General features: G+C 32.2%; 1 protein-coding gene across 1 annotated transcript in view; it reads left to right on the plus strand.

Moving 5' to 3' along the window:
- Positions 1–16429, plus strand: part of PREX2 (phosphatidylinositol-3,4,5-trisphosphate dependent Rac exchange factor 2) — a 388457-nt gene that overhangs the window by 226156 nt on the left and 145872 nt on the right. The window contains exons 24-26 of the mRNA XM_074278839.1: positions 5334–5556; positions 7652–7859; positions 15620–15799. Of these exons, the coding sequence (XP_074134940.1) occupies positions 5334–5556; positions 7652–7859; positions 15620–15799 (611 nt within the window). The remainder of the gene's footprint in view (positions 1–5333; positions 5557–7651; positions 7860–15619; positions 15800–16429) is intronic.

The raw sequence follows: 16429 nt of genomic DNA on the forward strand, positions 1-16429 counted from the left end.
ATAACAAGGAAAACCTAAGGTGGAGGTCCTCTAGTTGGTTTCTTTTAATTAAACAAGTGAATTTATAATCTGCAGTTCACAGCTCTAATACTATCATAACTTTTAATTACTACTATGGAATCATTTCAAACTGATTAATTCTTTTTGGAATAAAATAAGAGCCCAATAAATCATCATCTATCATAGAAGATGTATGAGCCCCATTAAATCTCCTGAGTTCTTAGATTCTACTTAACTAACTTAATACTATTCTTGGCCTATTATTTCCCTTTTTTGGTACTTTTTACCCATGTTATCCCCTTCCACATTCCATAGACCAAAGCTTCTGAAATGGTGGATTTCAACCTTACATGGTATTTTGTAACTGAATGTAGGGGTGATGGACTTATTATCCATGACTTGGATATGCCTTATGATTTATTATCAGCAAATTATATATATATATATATATATATATATATATATATATATATATATATATATATATATATATATATATATATATATATATAGTCATTTAAATTTTCTTATGCAAAAAGGAATCATGAGTGGAAAAAAAATTAAGAAGCTCTTCTATAAGATGCAGTTAGGTGGTGCAATGGATAGAGCATGAGCCCTAAAATTATGAGGACTTGAGTTCGAATCTGGTTTCAGATACTTAAGACTTCCTAGCTGTGTGACCCTGGGCAAGTCACTTAACCCCAATTGCCTGGGGGAAAAAAGAAGCCCTTCTATAGACCAATTGTCAGCAAACAAGGAAAATTTTGATTGTGATATAGACTCTTGTTGTATTACTTTTTCCTTGGATATAATGTCTCTCATTTGTAAAGTACAGAAGATTTATACAAAATTCTCATTGCAAAAAAACCTGTGAAATAGACAAAAGTTTCTTAAACTGTGGGTTGTAATGCCATATGGGGTCATGTAACTCAGTGTGGGAGTCACAAAAAATTTGACAACAGTAAAAAGTTTTTGAATGCAGTGACTGAAAATTAATTCAAATCAAATGTATAATGAATCCAACTTGTTTCTGGCAGTGCTTGTCTATGTCACGATTTCACACAATTTCACTACAACTTTTAATACAGAGCATGTGCACTTTGCACTGTGCATATATGGACACTGCCAAAAACATTTCAACTCAGATTCAAGCATAAAGATTTCTTGAGTGAAAAGAGATCACAAATGAAGAAAAAAAAATTCAGAAGCTCTGAGATATACAATATAATTCTTATTATGCTCATTCTGAAGATGTGGTTTATCAGTTTGCCATAGAGTTGCTTAGAATAATAAATCACTCCATAGTAAGTCTAAGAGCTAGGATTTTGACCCAGATGAATTTCATTCAGTGTTCTTATCACTGCACCACAGTCCCTGAGAACTTCTCACACATATAAAAATATGTCTGTATGTATCTATATCTATGGTTTCATCAGTATAGGAAATTCCCAATGCTGAAATTCTCCCATTGATATGAAAGAGCCAATCATCTCTGTCTCAGAGAATTGATTTGTTACCCAATTAATATGTGTCAAAGAGAAGATGTGAACCCAGTATTTCTGAATAGAAATCTGACCTTCTATCTGTTTTTGTCATCCCACCTCTTACAATAAGGACAAATAATGATAATATAAAATATGAAGTAAATGAAATTCATGCTAGAGGTATAAACCAATTAGTGTGCATTATATGAAATGAGAATGTTTATTATTGACTACATTGGTAAAGACTTGACTACATAGGTAAAGGAATAGAGAATGATCTAGGGTTTTAGGTAGGTAGCATTGCAATAGAGGGGAAAAAAAGAAGTCACATTCCAGGAAGATGGAAAAGCATGAGTAATAAAGAATATAGAAAGATTGGTCATGGAAGGAAAGAATATAGCAAATTATTCAGTCTGACTAGACATTGTGAAAGCGTTTGAAGGCAGACTTCAGAGTTTTCAATTTAATTTTTTAATCACTGAGGTGAAGGAACAGTAAGTAAAGGGGATTAAAATGTTTTAAGTGGTAGAATGATAATTTCAGTTTTAAGTACATACTATATCTAGGCACTGTTGTACATGGGGGATGTGAAGCCTTCCTTCAAAGAACTTTCACTTAGAAAAATATTTGATCAGCAAATTTATATAAAATTAATGCAAATAAATTTGAAGAATAAGTCAGTTGAAAATGGCCTCATGTCATAAAGAGAAACAGATTTTGGAAACAAATTACTAAATTAAATTTTGACCACTATGAAGATTAAAATATGAATAATTAAAATACACTGGTATGCAGATGTCCTATATGCGATTAGAAATACAAGTGTATAGTCATGGCTGGGAATAATTCACAAACATTTATTTGGTTGTTTATATGTGATGATGTTCTTAATGTAAATTGGTCCTAAGCCATATAAACCACTCTTGGGTAGTGGTACATAATTCTAAAATTTACTCTCATATTTTTTTTTGGTAATTCATTTTGATTTTTTCATTGAGGAATGAAGACAATGTTCCCATGATTTAGTTTCTTTATGAATTGTTCTTTATTGACTATTGGTAAATTTAGGTTAATTGAATATCTCTTCCTCTTTTGGAAAACATTACCAAAAGTCAGAAAGATGATTTCAGGAGTTTTTGGCATAGAATAATCATTTGAATTAAGTTAGAATTTCTGTGATATTACTCTGTGTATAATATGGTATGACTGTAATGTTATATACTTTATATATACTAAATTCATGGCATTATGCATGTTAACATTTATTATGTTAAATTTACAACTTATTATATTTTAGTTTTAAAGCATATTAACAATAGCAATGTAGTTTTATTGTAGATGAGCAGTCTGCAAACATCCCATTTTTCTCTGAGCTAAAATGTATCCATAGTAACCAAAGTCTTATAATGTCTTAGCTTTTCTCTTAGTTGGATTGCAAAAGTTTAAGTTCTAAAAATGGAAACTAGAAAGTTCCTAGTGTTTCTATTATCAGGCTTATTGAGCACATTATAGATTTTTTAGCCTAGTTCTATAGGCTTTAAATGTTTTTCAGCACATATATTAGAGAGATTTGAACCTTAACTCATGACCTGACTAAATTTGTGACCAGTCACTGTAGAATAGTGTGTGAATGATTCAGAAATAAAATATGTACTGTTTAAAACACAACATTTACTGTAAATTCTCTTTAATATCCTTCTTAATTTGGGATAAATTCTTCAGTTTTAGAATAATTCCATAAGTGGTCATCCATATGTGAATATGTGTGATTGTGCATATGTATATACACATGTGTGTGTGTGTGTGTATACTGCTTTGAATTAAGTATTTAATGAGGATTCATTTGATAGTTCTTATTTTCATCTATGTACCCATATGTTCCACATGCATATAGTTACAGAAGGCAGGTTCATATATGCACTGACTTGGAAGTAAAGAGCTAGAATTTTAGGACTAACTAGACCTACTTCACCTCTAACTCTTTATGGCATTCAGGTAAATGACTGAACTATTCTGCTCTTCAATTTTCCCTTGTGTAAAATAAGGGCTCTCTGCTAAATTAGCCCTTTCCCAGGCATAGCTAGGTGGCATAATATATAGAGTATTGAACTGAAGTCAAAAGACCTGAGTTCAAATGCAGCCTCAAAAACTTATTAGCTGTGTGACCTTGGGTAAATTACTTAACCCTATTTGTCTCAGCTTCCTCATCTGTGAAATGAGCTGGTGAAGGAAATAACAAACCACTTTAGAAACCACTTTTTTGCCAAGAAAATCCTAAATAGTGTCACACAGAGTAAGACATGCCTGAAAACTTATTAACAAATGAATGTCATCTAATCATGATATGATAGAACACATCTAGATCTGTTCAGGTCAAAAAAACATCTCAGAAGCCTTGGCAGCCAGTCATAAGGCTGCCATGTTAGGAACCTCTACAAACAGAGAGCTCCACCTTGGCTCTTTTATAATGAGAGATTTAGCCAAAGGGGCCTGTGGGTGGTGTCCCAAGTTGGCTCAGATCTGGGTGGGGGTTGTGAGAGCCCAGATCTCCTATTGGAATTCAAAGGGGTGCTTTTGACAGGATTTGTGAATCAAAGGTCCTAGCTTCTTGAATTGATAATGCATCTGCTAGATGGGGCTGGGAATCAAAAAGGAATAAATCCATGTGAAAGGATTAGTTTCTTAAAGGGAGCACAACCCACATCACAGGGACTGAAAAGAACTTACTTGTGCAACCATTTCTACCCATTTTGGAGCAACTCTAACCATTAAGAAGTTGTTTACTCTTCTTGTTTCTTACTGTTCTTTATAGAAATAGCTTCTCTCTAACTTCTAACTAGTGTTCTAGTCCTGCATCAAGTAAAAAAAGTCTAATTTCTTTTCCAGATGGAAGTTCTTTAAATGCTTGAAGACTACCATCTTATCCTTCCTAGCCTTGTCTTCTCCAACATTTATAGTTTCTTCAAATCTTTGTTTGGGTTGGTTTTGCCTCAGAATCATGATTCCTTGGTTTCTTTCCAAAGCATCAGTGAACTTCTTAAAATGTGGTACCTAGAACTGAAATAGTGGGGAGATTTCAGTTATCCAGATATGTTCTCCATTTCTGTCTGATTGTCAATTTCTCTTCCAGAGCAAGTACTGATAGAGAATTTTGTTTGTCTTAAAAAAAAAGACTTATCCTTGCAAATATGGAGGAACCAATCATTTCCCACAATCTAGCACAGGATTTCTTAATCTGGAGTCTGAGGATTTGTACTTTATTTAATTTTAAATTTGATAATTCTAATGCAATGTAATTGGATTCCATGGCAATCATTTGTAGTTTATTTTAAATTTTATTTTATGATCTTTATTTACAATCTTATTTTTAAAATATTATTTTACTCTAAGAAATGGTCTATAGGCTTTCCCAGACTACCAAAGAAGTCCCCATTGTTTTATAGAATGTTCCCCATGTTCCTAGAAAGCAGAATCTACTTTAGAATTCATTTTCCACTCCCCTGACCTAAAGGTTCTCATTTTTACTTCTTTGCCACCTTGTATCCAAAAATCTGTCACCAAATTGAGGCAATCTCAATGAATTCTCAATGAATTCAATTCTCAAGTCTTTTCCTTTGCTGTTTTAGCATCTGAAAGAGTTATTGTACTTTTCTTTCAGTGACCTGTAATCATGAAGTACAAATACCTCTTTATTAAATTTTAGAAGGGCAAGAGGCACTTCATATCTGTATTTTTAACTCTTGTTTGTTGTTTTTAATTCATATGATTAATTCCTTCATGGTGTTGTTGAATGTCATAGTAGTATGTGAAATTCTATAACATAATATAATTTATTTATTTAATCCACAGTTTTCACGTGTACTTAAGAATAGAGCCTGGCCTACCTTTAAACAGGCCAAGTCCAAAATCTCTCCATTGCACAGCAGTGATTTTTGTCCCACTAACTGCCACATCAATGTCATGGAAGTCTCTTATCCCAAAACCTCAACATCCCTGGGGAGTGCCTTTGGAGTACAATTGGACAACAGAAAACATAATTCCCATGATAAAGAAAATAAAGTTTCTGAGCAAGGTATGGTGATTCTTGTAAAATTTATTTGAAATTTAAAAATAGATGTTTATAATCATTTTCATTGTTTTCATGAGTATCTTACTCTAATTCATGAGTTCATAATCTGGAGTCCATGAATTAAAAAAAAAACATATTTTGATAATTGAATTTTAGTTATAATTACTATACTTATTTTATGCATTTAAAAGCATTCTAGAAGGGTATCTGCAAGTTTCATCTTGCTGGCAAAAGAATCCATTAGAAAAAGGGTTAAGAACCTGGTCTTTATAAAGTTTGTTAATAGGAGAGAGGGGAAAAAAAATGTAGCACAAGGTTTTAAAAGGGTGAATGTTGAAAATTATCAATGCATATATTTTGAAAATAAAAAGCTTTAATTTAAAAAAATTGTTAATAATATACAAATCACTAGTGGTAGAAAGGAGAAGGATGAAAGGATGCATGTACTACTCATTCTGCAAGGCACCTTATTTCTTGTCTGTCTCCCCTGGTCCTGGAGAAGCAAAGCAGCAAAAATTAACATTGTAGAAAAACTTAGCCTCTTCCAAAAGTTCAAATTATATCCAAATGGTAATAAAAGATAGGGGACAATTGCTTAATGTTCCGAAAAAAAAAAAAAAAGACAAATGGAACTTTCTTCACATAGCCTAACAATTTCTTGGCATAATTTATATAGCCAATCAGTAAACTAGTTCAGGAATTGGTAGAGGTTTTTTGAGAGGGAGAGAGAAATTGGGGAAACTGTATTTATTAGACATTCCAGATGTTTGATTTGTCAACTTTCTTATAGAAGAGTAGATAAAGGCACAATCTGGTAAGTTTGTGTCATTTAAATAATAATAAATTTGATATTTAATAATAGCAACAAAACCAATAATTGTAAGAATAACTGAATTTTTCTGCAAGAGATCTTTCCTGGACTTCCTAAATCATAGTGCTTTCCTGTTGAAGTACCCTTTGTACATAGCTGATTGCATTTTGTTTCTCCCTGTGAATGTGAGGTCCTTGAGAGTAGAGATTTTTGTTTGTTTGTTTATCTTTTTATCCCTAGCACTTACTATACCTGACACAATTGCTAGTTGATTAATTGATACTTATCATTAGCACTTTTGACATAGTATCTCATTTGAGCCTTACAACAAACTTGTGATATAGGTACTATGATTGTTTTTCTTTTCTAGAAGAATAAAAGTAGTTTTACAGTGGTTAAGTGACTTGCCCACCAGCCATACAGTAAGAATTGAAGACTCAATTTGAACCTTAATTTTCATTACTTCATACCAATCCTTGTTTTCCTGCTACTCCACACTCTCAATTGGCCTTTTTGAAGTTAGCCTGCTTTTTAAAAAGAAGAAGCAATTTTATCATCTATTTTTAAATATGGATTTTTTCATCTATGTGTCTTTCCACAGGCATGTAGGTTTTAACCACTCCTTTTTGTATTAATTTTCATCCTTTTTCATGTATCTAAGTGATTGTCACTTTTGTTACTGGAGGTTGATAGATATTATGAATAGAAAAGTGGGCCTGAAAAATAGAAGCAACATGTGGTGGGTAGAGCACTGTGTTTGAAGTAATAATAGTGAGTTCAAATCTTGCCTCAGATATATAGTGTGTAATCCTAGGTAAGTCATTCAACCCCTCTGTGCCTCAATTTATTATTTGTGAAATGGGATGGAGGCTTCTCCAGATTGCATCTGTGATTTCTAATGTCCCTTCCAGTTCTAAAATTATGACTCCATGATCCTAAAGTAGAATGCTGTTTCCAATTCCACCACTTTCTTATCCCAAATGAAACTCTAATTGAAGGGTTGTGCTATAACTGCTCTGGCAGCTGCAGTGATGAATACAGCCATCCCTTCTTTGTTTTGACCCAGACAACAGTGGAAATCTTTTCCTCTGGCAGTGGGAAAGGTGCTTAATGTGATTTCCCAAGCTTTAAGGAAGTCACCTAAGGAATTTTAACTTCCTCATAGCCCCAGTGATAGGAAGGATGTTATCCTCATTATTCATGGATTTGTCTTTAAAATGAATTATAAAGATGTTGTAAAAGTTAATGGATATATTAAGTTTGTGTGAAAATATTTGCATCTTGTAGGAAAACTCAATCCTATGGTATATATCCAGCATACCATCACCACTATGGCAGCCCCTTCAGGACTGTCTCTGGGACAGCAGGATGGGCATGGCCTCCGGTATCTGTTAAAAGAGGAGGATTTAGAAACACAAGACATTTATCAGAAATTGCTGGGCAAGCTTCAAACTGCTTTGAAAGAGGTGGAAATATGTGTCTGTCAAATAGATGAGTAAGTATATTATATAATATCTTTATACTTTTCATTTTCCCATTTTTGTGAAATGTGACTTCTTAAATTATTACCACATGTTCATCTCTGTTATCGCCAAATTGAGAATTGATGAGAATTATGTTAGTTGGAGGTCCTACCTTCCAGAAGTTTGATATTTGAAGACTGTGATGAAAATGCAATAAACATATTTATGATGAGACATAAATATATAATGTAAGACTCATATAATTTTATTTTATAGTATCAAATTAACATTATAAACAAATATAAAAACATAAATTTGAACTATAAAATCTTAAAAAGGAAAGAGATAAAAAGCAATCTCATATCTAGCATAGTACTGACAATATTCTCAGTGCTCAGAAAGCATAGTTTAGATGAATGAATAATGACTGTAATTTACAAAAATCCACAACCATTCCAATAAATAAGAAGAAAACAAACACATAAATTCAGTTCAAATTACAAGTTGAAATTTCTCCTTTTTAAGACTAAATCAGCACCTACATTTAATATATAACTCATTTTACCTCTAACTGAAATGAATATTTCTACCTTTCTAGTTGGAATAGTTTTGCTTCCCTATGATTTTTGTTGCTTTATCTTTCATTTTATATTATCATATATATGTATATATACATACAGGCATACATCTTATATATATAATAGGCTTATATACATAACACCTATATATGTATATCCATGTCTATCAATGTATTTATATTTTTATTTGATGACAATCATCTTAAGGAATTCTATTTATTTAATATAGTCCCTAACTCTTATTAAACTTTACTTTTCTCTTCATGTATTTGTAGTTGCAAACTTCTCTGTCAAGGTAATATTGACACATGGATTTTATTTTGTACTCACAAATTATGGTTTATAATTTAAGTATAATGAGGGAAAGGAAAGGGGGCATAGATAGTAAGATAATCCCATGAGGTGCAGTGTCCCCTGTAAAATGAATTTATAGGCCCAAAAACCTAGATTGATAAATAAAAGGTTTATTGTAGGAATTTGGAAATAAATTTCAGTTAGAAAGACACCAGGGCCAAAGGTGGCTGCTGGGCGGGCAGGAATCTCTACATGGCTGGAAGGATATGATGTGTTGGCTGGGAGGGCTCCTGCAAAGAGGGAGTTCCCGCTTGTTTCTTTTATACCTAGAAGATGATGGGCGGTACCCCTAAGCTCTTGGAGGGCTTTTCAGTTAGCTCAGCTCAGGTGAGGGCTGGGGGAAGCTGAGCTGATAGTGGGGCTGGGCCCGGATATTCAAAAGGGTGCCTTTGATCAGGATTTGTGAATCAAGGTCAGCCATGGGTTGGGCAATTAGAAAGGAATCTTAAAGGGACCTCAACTCCCATCAAGTACTAATACATAATCTATATTTTTATTTTTGCAACTATTGCTGCTACATTCCTCTATTGTAAATGCACATGCAGTTATTAAAGTCTCCATTAGTAGCTTAGTTTTTAAGCAAATCAGTCCAAATTAAGAATTCAAAGTCTCAAGGACAGATGCATCATAATTTAAAAATTATCATTGAATGTTTCCTACATCATTTTGTCAAGAGTTTTATTAATAGTTTGGATTTAATCTTTTTTTTTCCCCAAATGAGTTATTTTTCAAATGAATGATAGGATTTTAAAAATGACTTTTTTGATGACATTTGGTGTGGCATACTTATTACTTCCTCTGTTTACCAATAAATTAGGGACTTGGAACAAAGCTGATGTGGGAATGGCAAGTTATTTTTAAACAATTGTTTGTTATTTCCAAACCTCAGTTCAAAAATGATCTTTTGGCAGAAAAGTTGACAGTTTTTGACATTAAAACTTAACTTCCTTTAATAAATGTAATTTTATTATTTAGATTGTACTGTTCAATATGGTCTATAGTAGATTGTTTTAAAACTTTGTTTACAGAGTGCTAAGAGGTTACTTATGTATTCTATAGATAATTAATAAACATTTATTTATTATTTAAGAAATATTTGAATAGAAACTTATCTATTAATGCTTTGATGGTTGGGGATCTCATTAATGGGGGTACTTCCTCCTATATTGCAATTCAAAATAAATCCACAATAAATTATCCTAAAAATGTCCTAAGATTTCAACAAATAAAATATTTTCTTTTTGTACTCTAAATATTTCACATCCTTTAAGGACATAAGAGCCTATTTGCTCTTTGGAATATATAATTTGAAGTTATAGCTCTGGTCATTAGGACCAAGATTAAGCTTATCCTACAAGAAGTAAAGTGTCTTTTCCTTTTAAGAAAGTACATTTTGATAACAATAAGTTCCATGTTTCTGTTTGTTTCCTACCCTTTTGTTCTTATATTATAAGGAGAAAAATCCATATAAATCCCAAAATTGATTAAAGGAATAGGGAAGAATGAAAAGGGAAAAGTAATAAAAATTATTATAGTAAAAGAATTAAAACTAATGTAAAACAGGAAAGAATAAATTATAGAAAATAGGAATATATTGAGTCCTGTAGCATCCCCCCAAAAAACTTAGGAATTTGCCTGATAAATTGATTGCTGAGTACATGACTTTCACTTATAGATTCCAGCTCATCAAAGGTAGAAACAGATATTAGGATGGCCCTTGATGTCAAACTTGGTTTGAAATTGTTGAAAGATCATCATGTACATTTTCCTAAATAATTTAACAGAAATTACTATGAAATCAGACAAAGAATTGAAAGCTAGTCTCACCTGAGGAAATGATAACCTGCTCCATTTTAAATGTCTCCTGAATTGGAGGAGGTACTATTCCTGCTCTTTCACAAAAGAAAATGAAAGAAAACTAGAAGATAGTATAAATTGCTACTAAGGTGATTATGAAAACTTCATCTACCAATTTTTTTTTTCAGTGATAATAAATCAGGAGTTCTTAATTACCATGGTTTACACATATAGGTTTTTCTGTGGACAGACTCCAGAAAGTTCACAAACTTTGATGGGGGAAAAAGAGTCATATCCTTATTCCTATATAATTTGTTCCATATGTAAGATTATGCATTAATAAACAACCTATAGAGTGCATAGGTTTCACAGCAAGTCAAAGGGGGATTTATGACACAAAAAATAGACACAAAAAAACAAATGATGCCTTTAATGAAATATGGGCATGTTGAGATATTTATTCTACCTCCCTCCCCCAACCATCCCCACTACTCTTAAGGTTTCAATTAATTGAATTTTATTAATTTTTTTTTTAAATTTAATTTAATTAAAATTAATTCAATTGTGTTTGCTAAATCAGTGACACCTAATTCTATATACCCTAATTCCTGAATTCTTTTCTCATCCTCAGATTACCATTTCCAAATGCAAATAGGATATGTGGACTTGATATCCTATAAACTCCTCAGTTTTGATGTGTCAAAATTCGGGCTTATTGATTTTTCTCTGAAACCTGATCTTCCTCCTTTTAACTTCATGGGACTACAGAGTATCTCATGTCCCTCTTTCACTTCTCTTAGAAGCAAATTGCCAAATCATACATACTATATACATATACTATATGTGAACATAACTCTGCCTATCTTTCATTTCTTGTACTTCTTTTCTCTCCTATATTTCCACTGCTACCTCCCTAATGCAGATAATCTATCAATCAGATCATCTCTTATGACCATATACTGCTTACATATCTTTCTATCTTCTTCATTTGACCCTTTCAATTCACACTTTGTGCTGCTGTCAGACTAATCTTATGCTTAGATTTCATCATGTTATTTCTCAGGATTCTTTAAAGACTTTTTTATTCTGTCAAACACTATTCAAATTCCTCAGCCTGACATTCAAGGAAACACCCTTTTCCTAAAATGTGACTTGAATATCTTTCCAGCCTCATTTCATTACAAAGTCTCACAAGTCTCTGTCCTGGACAATCTTAAATCTCTTTCTTTGTGTATTGTTTGACTTCCTGTTCTCCTAAGCTCCCATATATTTAATTGTCATCTATATGCTGATGATTCTCAAATTCATTTATCTAGCCTAACCTCTCTGCTTACCTCCGGTCTCATGTTTACATCTTCCTATTGGACTTCTCCACTTGGATATCCTTTAGACATCATAAACACAACATATCCAAAACTGAATTCATTATTTTTCTTCCCAAATGTTTTCCTGTTTCTAAATTCCCAATGATTGATGAGTGTACAATTATCTTCTCAGTCACCTGACCTCTTCCGTCTAATATCATCCTTGATATTAGAGATATTTATTTTTCTCCTAAGCAGGTATAATTATGTTTGTGCTCCCCATTCATTTGACTACAGTGGCTCTTTCTTATCTTCAGTATCAAATATAAAACCTTTTTTTTTTTTAGGTTTTAAGCCTTCTATAACTTGATTTCTTCTTGTCCAGTCTTTTTCCTTCCTTCAAGTGCCAAGTAAAATCACACCTCCAAAAGGAAGCCTTTTCCATCCTTCTAAATTTCAGTGCCTTTATTCTATTACCTTCAATTTATCCTTTATATAGCTTGTCTTTTGTATGTATTTTTCTTCCCCATCTCCCCCTGGTAAACTCTTTGACTATAAGTTTCTTAATGGCAAAATTGCCCTTTTAATTTTTCTGTTTTCCCACAATTTAGCATAGTATGTAACACATAGTAAGTACTTGTTTAATAAATTCTCATTGGTTGTGAGTATACTTTTTCCTTAATATAATCCAACTTGTTTATTCCTTAAAATCAATTTTTGATTTCACCCCATTTTTATACATTGCTTATCATTAATGTTCTAACTCAACAGACTGATGAGCCAAATGCATGTTATAGTCTGAGAAATAGCAGTTTTTAATCTTTCTCTTTTCTGTGTGAACTACTGGGTAAATTTCCTTTGAGTAGTTGTGGATTTATTGTAGATACCCTAAGGAATAATGGAGATTGATGCAATTAGCTTGTTGCAATCTATAAACAACAACATTGCCTAGACCTCATTATCCCTAAGGGAATTTCTTTTCCATCTGGATTCTGGAAAGGTCATCCTCCATAAGAAGGTCATACTTCAAGACCATGACAAATTTATTTTTATTCATGCTTCATTGGATAACTATGGGATCATTTAGTACAGTTATCTCAATAGGTTCATCTTAGAGGTTGTATCTTGTATGGCTGTATTTTATGCATAAGAAACACCTCATTGGAAGAAAGTCATTGAGTCTTTTTCACATCCAAGGCTTTAGATTCCATAAGACTATTTTTAAAGTCAACAAACAATAAAACAGCATAGTCTCCTTTTCTTTGTATTTTCTAAATAGTCTTTTAGCTGAAGATGTAGAATTATATAGAAAATTATTTATGAAAGCTTAACTATTCCCTGCTCATACGTTCATCAGGGATAAATATTTATCAAAGATAAATATATTTTTTCTTTTCTTGCTTTTCTCTTGTGTGATTTTTCTGAATATTGATTTCTCAGTGATTTTTAAATTATTTTGCCTCCAACAAGGATATCTCCTGTGTCTATTTGGTCTATTTCAAACATTTTTCCTAACCTCATTTTCCTGAGTACTATTTTATCATCCTCATATAACCACTGTAGTGAGAGCTATAGAGGTACTATTACTATTGAAAATAAGAACAAATCACTGTCATGATGATGTCCATTGTGTTCAATTTCCTAGTTACTAGGGATTCTCTTTCACTTTTTATGTAGAAACATTTTTGAGATGATTTGACCTGTGTCAAATTTGTTTTGCCTTTCTCTGATACTTATTTTTTTTCTAAAGAAACACTGCTTATGTCTTCTGGCACCATTGTTTATTTAGCAAATTAGTTTATACTTTAGAATGGTTTTGCCTTTGGATACTATATTTATCTTCTTGGGAAGGAAATTAAGTGTTAATTAATTAATTGCTTTTTGATTGTTAAGACATTTTCTCAACTCTTGGTTTTCATTATAGTGACTGCCTTACTACAGTTAATTAAGAAATATAATAATAATCAGAATCATTGGTTTTACCATTATCCATTTTCCATTTCTCAGCATTCAACAATTTCTTTGAAAAGCCAGTTTGAACTGATACCATTGCATGTACTTTGTTCTTATTATTTTTCCTGTGTTCTTTTAAGAAAGTTCTTTTGTGGGAGCAGGGAAAGGGATATTAGAAACACAACAAAACAACTTGTTGGAATTGGTTTTATCATGTACACTAAAACAAAAGAAGATCATTTCTTGGAACTCTTGGTCATCTTAAAGATAGCCAATATTTATGATAAGGCATTTAGGTGATATAGTGGATAGAATTCTGGAGGAAGAAAACCTAATGTGAAATCCTTCTGAAAACATTTACTGCTTATATGATTCCAGGTAAAAGACTTAATTTCTTGAGCCCTGGTTTCTTCATTTATAAAATGAGATATTGGACTTGATGGCTTCTAATGTATTACTTGTAAATTTATCATTTTATATCCACCTTGTTTAAATTTTAAAGCCCTTCAAAATATGGCTCCAGTCTACATTTTAAAAATCTGTATAATGTTCCTCTATATACTCTTCTGTCTAGACCTCTTGCCATGCCTTGTACAGAAAACTCCCTCTTCCATCTATACCCTTCTTGCTTTGAAAGTACTTCCACTTCACTTCTGCTTCTTAGAATCCCTTCTTTCTTTCAAAATTTTTTCTCAAATGACATTTTTCCAATGACGTCCTTCCTAAGTTTTGCTTAATATTTCTCTCCCAAGTCTATTTAGCTGGCATTTAATTCATTAATATTTTACATGAGCTTATTCATATATAAATAAAATGTGTCCTTCTTTACAGCAGAGTTAATTTACTTTATGTCTGTCAATGACTACTGCCTAATACATAGTAAATACTTAATTCTTGCTGATTGGTAAAGTCCAGAGCCTATTATAAACCAGTCAAGAGAATTAAATGAATAATTCTGTTTTGTTGCACTAAGGTAGTTAGTTGATCATTGATGTGAAGGTGAAAAGGGCAAAAAATCTAGAGGAATAAACTAATTGAGGGGCTGATCATTGGGCCCTATCTTCATACAAAAAGAAAAGAAATAATAACATGAGTTATTAATTGGAGAATATGGATAATTTGAGAGCTTAGAACTCATGATGAGGATGGAAAGCCAGAAGAGTCAATAAGTAGAAGAGGTGAAATATCCATAATTATATTAGAAAGGCCAAAGATTTAAAAATTGGGTAGAAAAATTGAGTAAATGGCAAGATAAATGGTACAGTTATGATTTTGAATGGCTGGAATAGAGCTGAAAACCTTGAGGGATTTTTTTGGCAAGAATATTAGAGAATTGAAACTATTGAGAATGGACTTTTGTGATCTCTATTCCACCTCCACACATATTTTACTTGTAGAGCATTTTTATATATTTAAGGACCAGAGCTGATTTGTTTTTAGTTCTGGTTCATCTTTGTGTTTTCATCACTATAATCATAGCATGTGGAATGCTAGAGCATTTTACAAGAAAGAAATCCTTTCTAGTTCTAGCTGTATGATCATAAGCTCTTTCACCTTAAGGTTTGAACTCATTCTTTTATGTATCAGGAAATTGTACCTCACATCATAATTGTTTCTGTTTTTCAAGACTATGAGTTTCATGCAGCATATTTTTATTTCTAATTTATTCAGTTGATGAAAACAAGAAGGTAGAAGCACAGAAATGTGTGTATATTTGTCATGTTTAATAAATAACAGAGTTATCATCTTTAGCAGGCAGTGTTGAAAAATTACACTTATTCTGTTTGGCTTTTTATCATATTGCAGCCTTCTGTCTTCAATAACATATTCTCCCAAATTGGAACACAAAACATCTGAGTCTTTAATACCAACTGACAGTGACAATGAGAAGGGAGAAAGGAATGGGAAAAAGGTCTGTTTTAATGTAGCAGGAGATGAACAAGAAGATTCAGGGCATGATACTATCAGCAATAGAGATTCATACAGGTAACTCCTTAATTCTTTTGTTTTTTCATGAACCAACCAATGCAACCAAATGTGATACTGTTTTCAATAGTTTTTCTTCCAAATAATAATTTGCAGATGACAAGCCTTTACAGAGCAAAGGAAAATAGAAATCTGAGCAATTTGGGTATTTAGAAAAGGAACCAGTCAACAAAATACATATCCCAAAATCATTCCTTTCCAAAGTTATCTTATTCATTCTTTTCAAGAGCAGTTTTATTTTTCTTTTCTAGATCAAGATTGTGGGAAGGATTAGTCTATAAATAAGTGGGATAATTTACATATATAGTATTAATATTTCAGGTAAAGACAAGATTCATTATATTGTACAATCTGTTTTCAAAGTCTTAAGTCTTAAGTTGCCTGATATTTAGAGAAGCTGAGTGATGTGCCATGAATATGTAGCTACTGTTTGAGCCAAGATTTAAACCTGGAACCTTCCTGCCTATAGTTCATAGCTAAATGATTTGGTTATCTAGCCAAACTTATTAGAGTCTAATCAGAATTAAAAAAAAAAAAAGAACAATGTTAAAGAATAATTAAGAAATAAGGCAGAAGATAAGAGTTTACATTACAAATGTGTCACTATTGGGGACTCTGAGTGTGGACCAG

Source organism: Sminthopsis crassicaudata, chromosome 1 (genome assembly GCF_048593235.1).
Source record: "Sminthopsis crassicaudata isolate SCR6 chromosome 1, ASM4859323v1, whole genome shotgun sequence".
Lineage (NCBI taxonomy): Eukaryota > Metazoa > Chordata > Mammalia > Dasyuromorphia > Dasyuridae > Sminthopsis > Sminthopsis crassicaudata.